This window comes from Hippocampus guttulatus, chromosome 18, assembly GCF_054856545.1.
Source record: "Hippocampus guttulatus isolate MCC_2025c chromosome 18, RoL_Hgut_1.0, whole genome shotgun sequence".
Taxonomy (NCBI): Eukaryota; Metazoa; Chordata; class Actinopteri; order Syngnathiformes; family Syngnathidae; genus Hippocampus; species Hippocampus guttulatus.
Genome location: NC_141278.1, coordinates 4,318,910 through 4,334,687, shown reverse-complemented (window position 1 = coordinate 4,334,687; position 15,778 = coordinate 4,318,910). Strand labels below are relative to the sequence as shown.

Sequence of the window (15,778 nt, the reverse complement as noted above, 5' to 3'; positions counted from 1 at the left end):
TTTTAATTTATTTTATTTTTTTTAGGGACATAGCGGCACGTAACGTGCTGGTGTCTTCGATTGATTGCGTGATGCTGGGGGACTTTGGCCTGTCCCGCTACATGGAGGACAGCTCCTACTACAAAGGTGATGATCATGCCCCCCCCCCCCCCTCTAAAAATCAAACCAATCTTTGGGGATGTTATAAACTCCATGGAACAGATTGCGGTCAACTTTTGAGGTAGGACGACTGTGCAGTGTTAACTGCTGGAGTTGGGCAGCGTGATGGTGTTGAGTTGAGCATGTCATGACACTCTGGGTTCGAATCTCTGTTTTCGCTATGCTTTGGTAGGGATGCATGCTTTTGTGTAACATCGACGCCACCTAGTGGAGGCACGGGACATTTTCTCAATGCTTCTCTTCTCCACTGTTTCAGCCTCCAAAGGAAAACTTCCGATCAAATGGATGGCTCCCGAGTCGATCAACTTTAGAAGATTCACCTCCGCGAGTGATGTCTGGATGTTCGGTGAGCATGTTTGCCTCTGACTAAAATGGCACAGTGTCATTGCGGTGGTGACGGGTTGTTCTCAATTCAATTCAATTCTCCCTACCATAGGCGTCTGCATGTGGGAGATCCTGATGTACGGCATCAAGCCCTTCCAAGGGGTGAAAAACAACGATGTGATCGGCCGCATCGAAAACGGCGAGCGGCTCGCTATGCCGCAGCAGTGCCCGCCCACCCTTTACAGCCTCATGACCAAGTGCTGGTCATACGACCCAAGCAAGCGGCCGCGCTTCACCGAACTCCAAACGCAACTCAGGTCATTATGATGACTCTGCATGACCGCATCATTTCATCACACCACAAAATCTGCATGCTGAACGCTAATATACAATGCGGAATGCCATACATAGGTGAATGGAAATGATGGTAGATTTTCCTTACAATCCTTCCAACAACTGCTACTGAAACACCTACGGAGCATCAACAAAAACGATACTCAGAAGCAAACTGTATATTCTCTGTGATCAAACTGGAGGTTAGTTGGGGACCTTCTCTGCCACCTCTTTGTGCTGTTAATGGTGCTCCAACGCATCCGTTGGACCTCATTCCAATGCGCTACTACATTGGAGGAGCGCAGCCCTAAATTTGAATATGCCTGAATATCATAAATAGAACATTCGAGAAGGATCTCTTGAAAATCTGCAGTGTAGCAAACAAACAACGAAATAGAAGTTCCCTGTACCTAATAGTTGTAATCAATCAACCTTTTGGATTTCTACAATAGCACCATACTGGAGGAGGAGAAGGTGCAGCAAGAGGAGAGACTTAGGATGGAGATGAGAAGACAGGTCACGGTGTCCTGGGACTCCGGAGGTTCTGATGAGGCGCCGCCCAAAGTCAGACCCGTCTTATTCGATAGCTTTCTTGACTTGATTCAGAAAGTCAACAGAATGTGTGTTTGATTTGTGTTTGCAGCCAAGTCGACCGGGTTACCCCAGCCCTCGCTCCAGTGAGGGTTACTTCTCCAGCCCACAACACAACCATTACCAGGTGCTACATGCGCACACACACGCGCGCAAACGATCTGAAATACGTTTTTATGTGCATTGTTGAACATCATAAGATACCCATCCCGATTGATGTCACAGCACGCTTGACACATAATTGCACGTGCACAAATATAAGTCATATATTATCAATGTATAAAACCAATGTTTCGGTCGTCATGGTGGACACCACCACCTAGTGGTGTAACATGGCATTGTTTCCTCCGAAGGTGGAAAGAGATGAACTCCGATTTTTTTGCGGAACTTGCCGAGTTTGAAACAAACACTACAAGTCGCTCAACACGCAATTAACACGGAGCAGTGTAAATGCTTCACTTTGTTTGTCCATTTTCAATTCGTAAAAACAAAACATGGAGGCCAAACCGAAGCACTACTGGTCAGAGGAGGAGATCCGGTGCTCCTACTTGGCTCTTTGTCAGTGGAAAACCAAACGCGTTCTTCGTAAGAACTTGTTAAGCTTCAACTAAGCACAGCACTGGCCCTGCCGCCAAACGAGCGCCAAATATTGATTTGCATTCCTCTTCTTATTATTTAGTCTCTAACTCTCTTTGGTGTCCGCCTTCAGCCGACAGCACACGGCGGCGTAGGAGGCGGCTTCCCCGCCAACGACTCCTGGAACCAGCACAGACCGGAAAACGCCGCGCTGTGGAGCTCCAACATGGAGGTACGGCAGAGCGCCACGACTCGTGGCGGATGGAGACTGAGCCCTGCTGTGCTGCTTTCCTATTCGCCAGGGCTTTGTGCCATCTTGTCGCATCTTAGAGCATTGTAGAAAAAGCACCAAAACTGCGAGTAGGTGAGTTTTTCAGTGAATGGCGCGGCATTGGTTACAGCGTTCAAACTGTCAATAGGCGAGTATGTCTAAAACTCGAGTTGCTCCGACACAAAAAGGACTATTGAGGTGGAACGAGTAAGTCACGGCGTTCCCTGAAACATCACCAAGGATGCACACAACATTGTGGAGCGAGCACACGTAACGATTTACTGGAACGCGGGTCATCGTTGAAATAAATTTAAAAAAAACAATTGGAATTTGCCAACTGTGATTTGAGGGAATAAAGAGTCGTTCGGCACTTTTTGTTCCTCCAGGACACCGGGTGCGTTGGCCAGGCTCTCATGGAGGAGAGGCTTATGATGCAGCAGCAGCAGATGGAGGACGACCAGCGATGGTTGGAGCAGGAGGAGAGCTTCATGGTAACTTGAACACAAACCACTCTCGTCTAAATATCCGCGGTAACGCGGCGTCGGAGCGGTGTGACGAACGCAGGCTGCAGCCAGTCAGGGTTGAGCATTTGAGAGGCAGGCGGTGAGGCGGGAAGTGGGATTGGCAGAAGTTTAGCAACGAGCGCTGAGGTATGGATGGAAAGAATGGAAGGAAACATAGAGGGGATCTTTTCCTTGACTGGCTCCTCCTCTTCTTGGAAAAAAAAATCCTTTCGGTCCTATTTTTGTGTCATCTACTTCCTCTCCTCTCTTAAAATCCGCTCTGTACCTCTTTTCGCTTCATGATACCTTCTCTCGCTCCACTTGCACGCCACTCTGCTTCTTCAGACTCCTTTTTCCTCCCAGGATGCAACTCTTCAAAGCATGCTTCACCAAAACGGTACAGAAGCAAAGAGAAAGGGAGAGAACCAGGAACACATTTTTGAATGTCTGTTTTGCCCACCCCCTCTCTACTCTGGAGCAACATGACTAATCAAAGTTGTTGTTGTTGTTTTTTTTTCCCCCTCCAGAAGGCCGAGCCCAGAAACAGCCGAGGGAGCATCGAACGAGAAGACGGCACGCTCCAGGCGCCGGTCAGTGCTTTAGCTTCACGTTGACCCTTTCTTCCCGTGTGCCAGTTCCTTCTTCGTTTGGCAACCACAGAGATTCGGCAAGATGGCCGACATCTCAACCTGTCCCTTCCCTGACCTGTTGTGTGCGATGCTTGTTCTCTGTGCAGGGTGGAAGCCAGCATATCTACCAGCCTGTGGGCAAACCAGGTAAGACAGCGACATTAGCTTGAAGGAAGCATGATGTAATATTTTTCACTGTTCAAAAATTGCCAGTGAAGAACGTTGTACGTTTGTTTAGAACACGCGGCTCCGCCGAAGAAGCCCCCTCGTCCCGGAGCCCCCGCTCACCTGACCACCCTGACCGGCCTCTGCCCCGTCGACAGCTACAACGAGGGCGTGAAGGTATAGCTGCTCTTAAGTCATCGATTGCGTGCAGTGCCGCCATCCCGTGATAACAGCTGACCGCTTTTGGGCTAACGTGCTGTCCCACGCTCTTTCCTCTACCCCCCCCCCCCCGCCCCCCACCCCCTTAAATAGCCGTGGAGGGTAAGATGATCCATGCATACTCGCGTAGAGAGTCGTAGTTAGCCTGTTGTCCCCAGAGACTCATTTGGTGATGAATTCAATCATGGCAAATACAGTGGAACCTCCAAAAACGTTTGAGCGCTTGAAAAAGGTGGTGCCTCCATGGTGGAATGCCCCCTATAGTGGGAACAATTTCAACATGGGAAAACTGTCTGCCCACTCTCTACAACATGAGCCATCGAGTTAAACATGAATAAAACGCAATATCGTCTTACCTAGCGTCATTAGCATGTAGCCGAAAGCATAATGACTAGCATGGAAACGACCAAGTGAAGAATGGCACCAAACACACTTTTTGACTGTCCGTTACACTCCAGGGGCAAGTCGTTGTCATTTATTTCACTTATTTGATTTGATTTACATTGGAGGTGTCCACTGTTATTTCTGGAGCCATAATCAGTATCAGTAGTTTTCGCAAGAGCAGTAGTAAACATAATGTAGATTCCATGTATTGTTCCATCTCTCTAACTACATCATAGCTCTCTATATCTGTATATCTTCGGCTTTTTATTTACCTCTTTCTATTTATTCTATGCAACCATTTCATCTGTACCTACAGCAATATATGTCTCTCTGAATCCCTCTCTACTTCTATTTTTTTTCCATCCCTAGCCATCCATCTGTTTAGCTCTCACTATCTAAAATATTTATTGCTTTTTTTTTTTTTTTTTTTAAGTTTAAAAAATTTCATTTGTCCTTTGCCCCCGGTGGTGCAGTTACAGCCCCAGGAGATCAGCTCGCCCCCCACGGCCAACCTGGACCGCTCCAACGACAAAGTGTATGAAAACGTAACGGCGCTGGTCAAGTCGGTCATCGAGATGTCCAACCGGATCCAGCCGGCGGCGCCCGAGGAGTACGTGCCCATGGTCAAGGTGAGGGGCTGGGGCCAGTCGCTAAGGCAACATTCCACCGGGACCATTTGAAAATTCTGCTGAGCTTCCGTGTGTGTGTGTGTGTGTGTGTGTGTGTGTGCGTGCGTGTGTGTGTGTTTCGCAGGAAGTGGGCCTAGCATTGAGGACTCTGCTGGCCACGGTGGATGAGACCATTCCCGTGCTGCCTGTGAGCACCCACCGAGAGGTAAACACACACATTGGCTGACACAAAATGTCCGCCAGACCTTTTCATACAGCAACCAAAAATATTATAAATATGACAACCCAATCAGTCGATTTGACATCATCCCGCCTGCCACAGATCGAGATGGCCCAAAAGCTGCTCAATTCCGACTTGGCAGAACTCATCGCCAAGATGAAGCTGGCGCAGCAGTACGTCATGACCAGGTGAGCGCCACGTCCTTCGAGCTTTTCCCGCCTGCGCCTTTGGTGTTTGACGTGGCGCTCCTCTCGTCTTTCTCTGCAGCTTGCAGAAGGACTACAAAAAGCAGATGCTAATGGCGGCGCACGCCCTCGCCGTGGACGCCAAGAACCTTCTGGACGTCATTGACCAGGCGCGTCTGAAGATGATTACGTGAAAACATTGGCCCTGAAGGATGTGCGGATGTCCTAATAGCAGGGACGAGATGGACGTCGGTCGCTTTGGAGACAGAGACTTGGATTAAAATGGAGAACAGTGGACACTACAGTCGCCATATTTTGGTGTGTTCTTGTACCGGTAATTACTTTTTTTTTGTTATGAAGGGAAGCTCTTGTCACACACTTTCAACTATACAGAGTGATTAACTCCCTATTTTAAAATACTTCTCGATTATTCATTAATTGTAAGTTACTTTTTTGTTGTTCTCTAATGTATGAATTTAAAAAAATGAATATGTTCAAATGTAGCATTAGTACTACATTTATCTGTAAAATTACAGGATGTGGATGGTCTCCATCTTGTATGAAAATCAAAATTTAAACATTGTCCCAAGCACTGGTAATTGGCCAGATTTAATCACAGATCAAATTCTTAAAATTAAAGAACAAACACACAAAAAAGGAAAAAAAGTACAGATTAAATCTTCATAGATAGAAACAGTATCAAAAAAAATCTAGAAAAAAATACAATTAATTTGTATTTTAAAAGGGGGCGGTGCTTTTCAATCACCGTGTATATTTTTTTAAAGTTGCCATTTTTCAAAACCTTTTTAAAAATCTAGCGCTATTTAACACGCGAGGGCTCGTTTTGAAGGCGTTTGCCACGTGACAAACTGGAAAGCAGATGAAGTGGTGATGTTTCAACATGCGTGTATATATATAAAATATGGAATATTTACAGCCTTGGCTCTTACTGGATGTCTTTTTTTTTTTCGTTTTTGTTGTCAGTATTGTTTCACACTCACATCCTTCAGCGTTAAATCGGGGTTGAGAAGAGTTTTCCTACGAGTGGCCATTTTCCTTTCATGTATAAAACATCTGAACATTTACAGGTTAAATGTTTTTAATTGTGTCTGTCAGCTCCTCTAAGGTTTGAATTGTTTTTAATGTTGCACGGTGGCCCATGTACCGTGCTTAGCCACTCCTGCTTGAAAACATCAGTTAGTACATGACAGACCGCTTGGTTTTTTTGTTGTTGTTTTTTTAAAGATGAATATAGAATTAATCTTTGTTTTCACACTTTTCTGAGGCACGGCTTGCTTGTTAGATACAAGCAGAGGAGGAAATGACTATGTTTCTAGAACACCATGAATATGCTTCTAATTATGTTTAAATATGTTGTTGGCTTCAGTCTTGTGTATATATGCATACGCTTATATATGAATGGTATAGATAATGAAGTCATATCGGGTTGCCTGTTTATTTTTACACAACAAATCACATCGGCAACTTTTCAGACTAGAATCCAATACTGTGAATAGACAAGAGTCATTATTTATTGGGTGAATGGCGACTGCCGTTGGACGCTTTTGGTCAGCCGGTTTGAACCTGATAAATTCCCAAAACGGGATGTGTATATACCCCTCTCACAAATGTTCTTTTGATGTTTTTCCCAGCACTTCTCTCAGGAAAGACTCTCATCATGTACAGTTGCAAATAAAAACACTGTTACAAGCAGTTTGAGGGTGACTCTTTATTTACAATAGAATGAGCCATTTCTGCTGGTAGAACTAATGCATAGCGTTTCAGTTGCCGAAAATTAGTCGTTATTTAAATGTAGTAAAGGAAAGAAAAAAATGTGTTTCCGCCCGGTTTCGAACCGGGGACCTTTCGCGTGTGAGGCGAACGTGATAACCACTACACTACGGAAACTGACATTGATTGGGTCAGTATATAGCGTATTTCAAAGAACGTAAAATAAACAGGTGCCGTATTTATACTAGAATATTCCACCTGGTATTGGCCTCACGCAGAGGTTTTTAGTTGTTTTACATCATCTGTTATTTGAAAATAATAGAGAGAAAAAGAAAACATGTTTCCGCCCGGTTTCGAACCGGGGACCTTTCGCGTGTGAGGCGAACGTGATAACCACTACACTACGGAAACGCTTGAAAAGATCACTGGTAAATGTCTTTATATTCTGTATCCTACCCATCATGTACCCGCACACGTTGGTTTTGTAATATCAAAACAGTTTGAACTGGAAAATACAGTTTTGGTCTTGGGCAAAACATTGACATTATGTTTCCTCGAAATTGTCTGGCCGACAATGGTACTGCAATTTTAACACTGCTCCGAAGGCGGGGCGCCTTGGCTCAGGTAGTCGTCGCTTCCCAACCAGTAGGGTTAAGACTTCAAACCCTGATGCCAAGTCATGTCAAGATTCTGCACACCGAGTTGCTCCTGATGCTGTATCATCAGTCGGCGAATGAGGAGACAGTATTAAAGCACTTTGATTAGTGGGTTCCTCGAGAGCAGAAAAGCACTCAGTACACAAGTGAAAGCCAGTGTACCATTTGCAACGAAAGGTGCACAATACTGGCAAACTAGTACATTATCATACGGAAATGTTCACGCATAAGTTATGATAAAACATTATTCACAACCAATCGACATTCAAAACATAATCACGAATGACGTCGGCTTTACGGTTACACACACTTTTTTTTGACAGAGATTGTACGACCAGGCGGAACGCTTTACGGTAATACACACCTGTTTGCCCGGTAGTAATCAATATGCGACCTTTTCCGTCTGTCAGGTCACTCATTTTATTTACTTGGGTTAATGTGATTTGTGGATGTTGAGCGTAATTGAGACGCCAGACATGTATATTGTACCGATGCTCATTTTTTGTTGCCCAGTTGCGTCCTGGAGGAGCCCATCTGATGGATACTTCGAATATTACAGGTAACGTTCTTTTCATACAAATTACAATTTTAATATCCACCTGCTCCCATTTTTACGGTTCTGTAGACCGGTGTATAACATCCTAAAAGATCCTTCTTTAAAGAGTAGAATTAGAATTTACAATTGGACTTTTCAAATGACCCTTGATTTGTTTATACTTGTTCCTCCTTTTCCAAAACGTGTATTTCTCACGATTGAGTTGACGACTGTAATTTTCCCTTGTTGCTTTCATTTACGCTTTGTTTTGTATTTTTGCCCCCACGGGTGTACTTATCGACGGTGCTCGTATTTTAAACTTATTTGAAGTAAAGATGAAAAAAATAAAATCTTAAATGTTAGCCATCTGTCAACAATATTTTGCATTTTTTTGAAGGGTTCAACGATTATCTAGAATCAGTTTGACCATTTTGAGACTTAAATAAAATTGTTAAATGTAAATTCCACTTTAACCTATTTTCAAAGGAAGTCACCTTCACAAGTAATTTTTTGGAAACAAGTTCAATAACACGTCAGCAGCAAATTGTAAACACTGGTGGTTTTGTGTGGCACAGAACATGCATTTATTATATATTCCAAGATATCAAAACTTTCATAGTAAAGACAAAAAAAACATTGTAATTTCTAGATGTTTCAGTAAAGATTTCCACCTGTGGCTGTTAACCCCTAATTCAATTTTATTACAAATTGGTTCATGAAAACCTGATATGCTAAAGAACTAGTTTACTATAGTCTTTAGTAAAAATTATTGTCCAGAGTATGTAATGCAACAATTACAGTGCTCAGTGGGCCACATTTTAGAATGAAGCAGGCCATACTTTGGCCAACACTCGCACTTGTTTTGTTGCTGATGTACCAGTATAATTTAAGTCTTGAAAGGGAAGGATTTTGTCATTATAATAAGAAGAATCACAGCGGCAAGATCATTTTTGGTCATTTTATTGTTTTTAGAAAAACAGGTGGTTTAATCAAAAAGACCAAAGCCCATATCGTCGTCAGACTCCTCGGACTCCTCCTTCTTTTCTTCCTTCTTCTCTTCTGCTTTAGCTGTGGAATTAAAAAGGCAAACAAGCACATTGTTTAAAAAAATTCACATGACCAAACCCTGAAAGGTTTTAATTCTTTTACCTGGGGCATCTCCAGCAGAGGCCGCGGCTCCAACGGCAGCGGGGGCTCCAGCTGGCGCACCGCCACCGGCACCGACGTTGCAGATAAGGCTGCCGATGTCAACGTTGGACAGAGCCTAAGGGACCACAAATGCAGGTAAGAACAGACGTCACAGCCGCTTCGTTCGAGCCAGAAAATGGCAAGTTATGCATTACCTTGGCGAAGAGACTGGGCCAGAAAGGTTCCACGGTCACGCCGGCGGCCTTGATCAGGGCGTTCAGCTTGTCCTCCTACATACAAAATGGTTAAAACGAATAATTTGACACACAGCACTATACAAATTGCCATCTGCATCATATTCAATAAAGGTTTTAGAGAATAACTCAAGTTGGGCTTCAAGGCAACTGTTAAGGTTTCAAGCAGGGTTGAGTTACAAGGTAAAATGATTTTTTTGGACGTTTCCAACTTTTCTTAAACTTGTCTCATATTTTCAAATCAAGTCTTCGATGCAAGTGTTGAGTTTCAAGCATAATACACATTCATGTCAGACAAATTTGATGTAAGACGCGCCAGGTTTCGACAATTGAAGTTTCCACTTACAACATTTGATAATAAAGAGCAAATGAAATATGTTGTGATGATGGACAGACAATGCAGGTTGTTGGCATATTTGGCACTCGTGTAACCTCCTGCTCAGAGTTAGCCTAGCATTAGCAACTTATAGCTCAATTTTAAACCCCAATGACTAGAAATGTCGTTTTTCCATTGTTCAGACAAAATGCAACTTTGATAACAAAACAGTCATTTTATGTTCGCTCATTTTGTGACGACCGGAAGCCTAAAAGTTAAATCCAGATGGCGGCGAGCGAGACACTTACGGTGACAGTGACTTCATCATCGTGGAGGATAAGAGCCGAGTAAATACAGGCGAGCTCGGACACGGAAGCCATTATACAAGTCTTTATTCACGTTTACGGTGTTGGATGCCTAATTTTGATGGTGCTAGTCGCCGGATTGCGGGCCTTAGCTTCGGGTGAAGAACCGAGCACCTTAGGCACGTCCACTTCCTGTTAATGGGAAAAGGGACAGTAGTGGGCGGGAGTTTGGTTTTTATAGGCTGCGTCGCTGTAGAGTGACGTCGTTAGGCATAGTCAGTGACGACTGACGTACCGCCGGGAGGATACCATTTAAAATCTTAATTTATTTTTAAATATTTTCTGTTGTATTAATTAAGATTTTTTATGATATTTCAATGAAAATAATTTAAAGAACACAGATTAAAGACCTGTAGTTTTGGCGTATCTTGCACTTGTTGGTACATTTTAAATTCTTGAATATTATGTATTTCTTTGGATGCATACCTGTCAACTTTTCGGAGCGCCAACCTGTATAAAGTACCAAAAAATACTTATAAAGAGCAAAAAATCCTTATAACATAGCAAAGCATTTTATATGTCAAAATAAGGGCAGAAAAAAACATTTTCACTAATAAAAATAACACCCCCCCACCAAACTCAGTTTGTATATTCAGTCAGTTTATTACAGCTCACATCAATTGAAATCATTGAAAAAATGCAAATACACCAGGAAATCTTGAAGTTTATGTGAGAATGGATTAAAAAGTCACACATTAAAACAAGGGGATGGAATCTAGATGCGCCAAATATGTAGTAATACTTTCCAGTTAATTTCAATACAAACATTCAACAGAGTGACTCTGCTAAAGGGAAGTAAGCTGAAACAAACATTCTAAAAGTTCCTCCTACATTTGGCACCGATGCATTGCGTGATTTATGGAATATGTCACTTGGACAAAACAGAGTTGAGGCATTTTAAAAAAAAATACAAAATGCTGTCATCCAAAATTCTCACAAAAATGTTCATCAATATTTGAGAGGGCAAAAAAAATCCAGTTAAAACATGTTTGCAATAAAGGAAGGACGTCGATGTTCCTTCACTTGCCCGCCTTGTTCTTTTTAGTCCTTGTGAGATTTCCTTTTGGGTTTGTCATCGTATGAAATTCCATATTCGTTCACTCTCGTCTTGTCCACCGGGTAGAGCCTGAGGAGGGAAAGCGGGTTAGCTGTGGTTTGCACTCTCGTGTGTCTGTGATAGTGTGTGCATACCATCGCTGGTAAAGGTAAATGAGAAAGACCACGTCGTCTCGGAAACAGGCCAGTCGGTGGGATGTCGGCATAGTGATGATGAAGGCAAACACGTCGTCAATGAAGGTGTTAAATGCCTGACAACATAATAAAAAAAAAAAGACTCAATGTAACAGAGAAAAAAATCACACTTGCTCTCTTGACTCGTTAAAAAAATAACACTTGTCGCTTTCTACCCGCGACAAATTTATTTCTACAACATTTATTCTTGTAAAATTTGAAAACATGATCTTTTATTTATTAATTCATTTTTTTCTCTTCATGTGGAAACATTAGTAATATATTAATATGATGTTTGTGACAACTCTCCCTGTGTTCTCACCTTGTACATAAAAGCCTTCCAGGGCAGATGAGCCACTGACTTCAACTTTTGGTTGGAGAAAGAGAGAGAGGGGGAAAAAAAACCCCCCAAAACATTTTTTAATACATATTCGTCTCTGACAGTTGATTGTCAAATACCTGTGAGCTCACCTTATAGTTAACAAACAGTTGAGGAAGCATGAAGAGGAAGCCAAAGGCATAGACACCTAAAATATATTTTGGGGGCGGAAAAAAAATAAATGAACTAGTGATGTTGAGCGTTAAAAGCAGCTGCGGGTCCAAACTTACCATTCACCATACTGTTGATGAGCCACGAGTACCAACTACAACAGACACAAATAAGACACCCAATTAGTGAACACTTAGCCAACACTTGTGAACCGAGAGCCTCCCAACCTTTTATATCGCAGGAATATTAGGGCGTACAGGGCCCCCCCCAAGCACAGCGGGTAGAGAAGGTACGAGAGGTACTTCATGGCCTTACAGGGAGGACACAAGGAATGATTACATTATAAAGTAGATCACTTAAAAAAAAACAAAGACAATAACAGGAGCAAAGTTTTGTGATTGGTTGTGGGGTTACCTGAGTGTCGTACTCTCCTGTTTTTCTCTCCGACTCGTCTAACTTGCCAAACTGCAGAGAAAAACACCATTTTTTTTATTTTTATATGAGATCTCACTGGAGTAGTAAATCAGTGTTTCTCAGCGAGTTGTTCAGCAAAGCGATGCATTTTACATCCGGGAATATTGAAAGCCATTTGAACGTTTAGAGGATGTTCAGTTTAAGGTTGATAAGGTACAAGTATGCTCTTTGTGGCTTCTGATGAATATTATAGGGTATATATGATATATTGGATGTGCAGCTCAGTGCTTGGGGACCGCTGCTGTCGTAAATATTTTGGGTGCGCTTGAACCTACCAGGAATGTCGGTTTTCCTCCTTTCCAGTCCACTTGAATCTTCAAGGCCTTCTTCACTTTCCACACCTACAACAAACGTCCTTTTAACATGTCCACATAACAATAATGGTACAGTGTTCCCCCACCTATTCCCATCAATGTAGAACTACTTTTCTATCCGACACGGGTTTGCCGCATCCAACCAAATCATCTGGAAGCAATTTATTTTTTAAGGCGTATGCGATAAAATCAGTTTAAAATTACAGTATGTTTGGAGATTATAGTTGAGGTTGATTTACAATTTAAACTGCTAATATAGGCAATTACTTGGGAGTTTGGCGCAGTTAGGATCAAATGCTAAACTGCGCAAGCTCACCTCAATAACGGCGCCGATGCCGGCGGGGATGAGGACCAGCAGGCTGGTTTGCTCGTCGAACAGGTAGAGGAAAATGATGATGGTGCTGAAGCATCGCCACAGCACTGACAGAGGATAGCAACATTATATAAATAAATAACAATAAATTCATACATTTCTGTCAAATAGCCACGTTCCACCTCGGTCTTCCATGGTTAGAGGTTACAGCACCACCTATTGCTCTGGCATGCACATGACAGCTTGTGAATGCATTTTAGCATGGTTAATTTTTGAGAGGCCAGTTTATAATATAGAAGACACACTAACTAAGTTGTCCTACCCGCTTTGCTTGACATCCCCACCATGCTTTTTTTCTCTTTCCAGAAGCTGATGTCATTCTTGAAGGCCAAGAAGTCAAAAAGCAGCTGGAGACAAAAAAAAAAAAAAAAAAAAAGAACATCTTTTCCACTCTTCTTTTCATTTGATTTGCCTTAATTCAAAACAAGCACGGGCATCTTGGGAAAGAGACACACGTGGAAAGCGGCCACGAAGAAGGTCAACGCCAGGAAGTACAAGTTGGTGTCGGTGAAGATCCCTTTAATCTCGTCTGCGTCCTTCTCCGTGAAGCCTGCGAGGGGCAAAGGGCGGCGTGAAATGGCGGCACAAAACTGGAGTGTTTCTGAGGGTCGTACCAAACTGTTGCAGGGAGTAGACGGCATCCTGCATGTGGATCCAGAACCTGAGTCTTCCCAAGGAGATGGCGTCATAGGAGATGGTGAGCGGAAGCTCCAGGGTGGTACTGTTTATTTCCTATCAACACAACATAGGCTGTCTCAATGTTATGCCCATTCATTGCTGCTTTAGGAATTATTGCAGTGCAGTGAATGTCATTTTTTGTGGAACTATTATTTCTTCTGAATTAACAGAAAGACTAAAGAGTTTGGAATTACCAGGAGATCCTTGATGCGGTTGCTGAGCTCATCAACAAAGAGCAGAGGTAGGTAAACCATCTTCTTGCCATTTTGAAACCTGAAAACAACAATCAACATCTTCATTTAATAAAAAAAAAAAAAACATGCACACACACTCACTCACACTTTATTCCACATCGATACATCGAGATTCGCAGAGGCTTACGCGCTGAGGTAGCGGCGCACGTCACTCGGAAGGTGTTCCTTGTCGAACACAAAATGGTCGCCCACGATGTTGAGCGTCAGACGGGAGCGCCAGTGCGAGACGGGCTGGTCTGACATCCGACTTTCTTCTTCTTTGCGTTGTTTGGTCTGGCGAGCCTCTTCCGTGACACCCTTTAGAATGGGATTCAGAATAAGAAAATTAACCTGGCAGTTGGTTTGTCAATCTGTGAACCTTCATGAACCGTGCTTGAGTGCGTCACACCTGCGTGTGGTCCTCCCCGGTTATGAGGGAGATTTCGGGGGGCTTGGGTACCATGTAGGCGGTGAGCTGGGCTGCCAGGTGCACCTGCCGCGGGTCCTGCCACGGGGTGACGCCGGCTTGGTGGACAAACACTAGCGCATAAAGAGTGCCGTTGTTGCGCGTCTTCTTGGGTATCGAGACGTTCACAGTCCTGGAGAAGAGCCGAACCTTTGGTCACGCCATCAAAATTTGGTTTAATAATTGATTAATCGAGTAGCAAGATGAACAAAAGTGTGCCAAGGACAGCCCCTTGTGGGTGACCACTACTATTTTCTTCACAATATAAAATCGATTTATTGCATTTTACAGCTAGAAGGTGACAATCCCCATCCACGGACCTCTCAAACTTTTCGTTGACATTAAAATTTTCCTCTTTGTGGATGAGGGTGTGTCCCCCATTTGCATTGGGCCAGAGGGCTGTGTAGACGCTCATCTGGAAGATACAAACCAATGACATCACAAAAAACAGGTCACATTCTTCTGCTTGCAGATGACATAACGCATTACTGACCTGGAGCTCGGGGTTTCCTGCAAGAAAGGGCGTGATGCATCCAGTGCTGCTGGGCGGCTCGCAAGGTTTGGTGTAAACAATGCCGTACATCACCCAGCAAGTGTGCACCACATACACCACGAACACACCCACCACCAGAGTGGTGAACGACGACTTCAGGAGCATGTTGGCAGGGGCGGTTTGGCGTCTCCTCGGCTAGCTCCGGTCTTAGCCCATGTCAGTCCGGATACCAATAAGCAGCAGCTACAAGAACATTTGGGGAACCTGCTCATCTGGTTTTGTCATTGTTAGTCTCAATGGCTGAAATGAATCATTATTTGGATCTGGTGATCAGGAAGGTTGGAATGTAACTCACGTGTCTAAACTACAAGACAAAGATAAAATAGTAAGTGTGCGATCGCAACAGAAGTCAGAGTAATACACAGTGATCATAAATTCATTTTAGATGATACAGATTCCGCAGTCCAAGAAGGCTGGATGTGCGTGGTTTGCGCTCATGTTAGTCCCACATATCAAAAGCATAAATTGTTTGAACTCAAACTAACCGGTGTAGAAATTGTCAGGCTGTAAGTGACCGAATGACGGGCCACTCGCGGCTCTCTCGCAGCGAATTGTCTCGTCCCCGTCTCATTCACCGCGACGACATCGTCTTAACAAAAAAAAAAAAAAAGAAAAAAAAGCCACAAGTGCCTCGGCTGCGGGTCCAAATATCAGTCATACATGACCTAATCCAGACGCATCTAGATTAAGGCAGCAGCCCCCCTCCCAAAAAAAAAAACCTCGCGAAGCGTGAGGTGGATTTACTGTACACTACTTCCGGTGTCCACTTCCTGGTCCCATCTCTTACCGCGAGA

The 15,778-nt window shown here is 43.5% G+C and overlaps 3 protein-coding genes and 2 non-coding genes across 14 annotated transcripts in view; 1 reads left to right on the top strand and 4 right to left on the bottom strand.

The window, feature by feature from the left end:
* Positions 1–6,901, top strand: part of ptk2aa (protein tyrosine kinase 2aa) — a 30,430-nt gene extending 23,529 nt beyond the window's left edge. For all 10 annotated transcript variants that reach the window (XM_086136399.1, XM_086136400.1, XM_086136397.1 and 7 more), the window contains 14 exons: positions 26–126; positions 416–505; positions 596–800; positions 1,269–1,380; positions 1,460–1,534; positions 2,117–2,215; positions 2,641–2,745; positions 3,285–3,347; positions 3,494–3,533; positions 3,625–3,728; positions 4,628–4,783; positions 4,908–4,988; positions 5,106–5,191; positions 5,271–6,901. In XM_086136399.1, coding sequence (XP_085992525.1) covers positions 26–126; positions 416–505; positions 596–800; positions 1,269–1,380; positions 1,460–1,534; positions 2,117–2,215; positions 2,641–2,745; positions 3,285–3,347; positions 3,494–3,533; positions 3,625–3,728; positions 4,628–4,783; positions 4,908–4,988; positions 5,106–5,191; positions 5,271–5,382 — 1,429 coding nt within the window. In that variant the 3' untranslated portion in view covers positions 5,383–6,901. The remainder of the gene's footprint in view (positions 1–25; positions 127–415; positions 506–595; positions 801–1,268; positions 1,381–1,459; positions 1,535–2,116; positions 2,216–2,640; positions 2,746–3,284; positions 3,348–3,493; positions 3,534–3,624; positions 3,729–4,627; positions 4,784–4,907; positions 4,989–5,105; positions 5,192–5,270) is intronic.
* Positions 6,902–7,023: 122 nt separating this feature from the next.
* trnav-cac (transfer RNA valine (anticodon CAC)) lies at positions 7,024–7,096 on the bottom strand. Its single transcript has one exon. It is a non-coding gene; the product is annotated as a tRNA-Val (tRNA).
* Positions 7,097–7,257: 161 nt separating this feature from the next.
* Positions 7,258–7,330, bottom strand: trnav-cac (transfer RNA valine (anticodon CAC)). The gene has a single exon. It is a non-coding gene; the product is annotated as a tRNA-Val (tRNA).
* Positions 7,331–9,054: 1,724 nt separating this feature from the next.
* Positions 9,055–10,334, bottom strand: rplp1 (ribosomal protein lateral stalk subunit P1). The gene is made up of 4 exons (XM_086137544.1): positions 10,117–10,334; positions 9,454–9,528; positions 9,260–9,374; positions 9,055–9,178 (listed from the first exon to the last, which is right to left on the bottom strand). Exons 1-4 carry the CDS (start codon positions 10,186–10,188, stop codon positions 9,096–9,098), a joined length of 345 nt encoding a protein of 114 aa, XP_085993670.1. The 5' UTR covers positions 10,189–10,334; the 3' UTR covers positions 9,055–9,095.
* Positions 10,335–10,752: 418 nt separating this feature from the next.
* Positions 10,753–15,749, bottom strand: clptm1l (CLPTM1 like). The gene is made up of 18 exons (XM_086137433.1): positions 15,470–15,749; positions 14,925–15,167; positions 14,752–14,846; positions 14,375–14,564; positions 14,114–14,283; positions 13,927–14,005; positions 13,669–13,786; positions 13,510–13,604; positions 13,317–13,401; positions 12,998–13,101; positions 12,643–12,708; positions 12,308–12,358; positions 12,121–12,203; positions 12,013–12,047; positions 11,875–11,930; positions 11,726–11,770; positions 11,365–11,480; positions 10,753–11,299 (listed from the first exon to the last, which is right to left on the bottom strand). Exons 2-18 carry the CDS (start codon positions 15,087–15,089, stop codon positions 11,215–11,217), a joined length of 1,638 nt encoding a protein of 545 aa, XP_085993559.1. The 5' UTR covers positions 15,090–15,167; positions 15,470–15,749; the 3' UTR covers positions 10,753–11,214.
* Between the last annotated feature and the right edge of the window lie 29 nt (positions 15,750–15,778).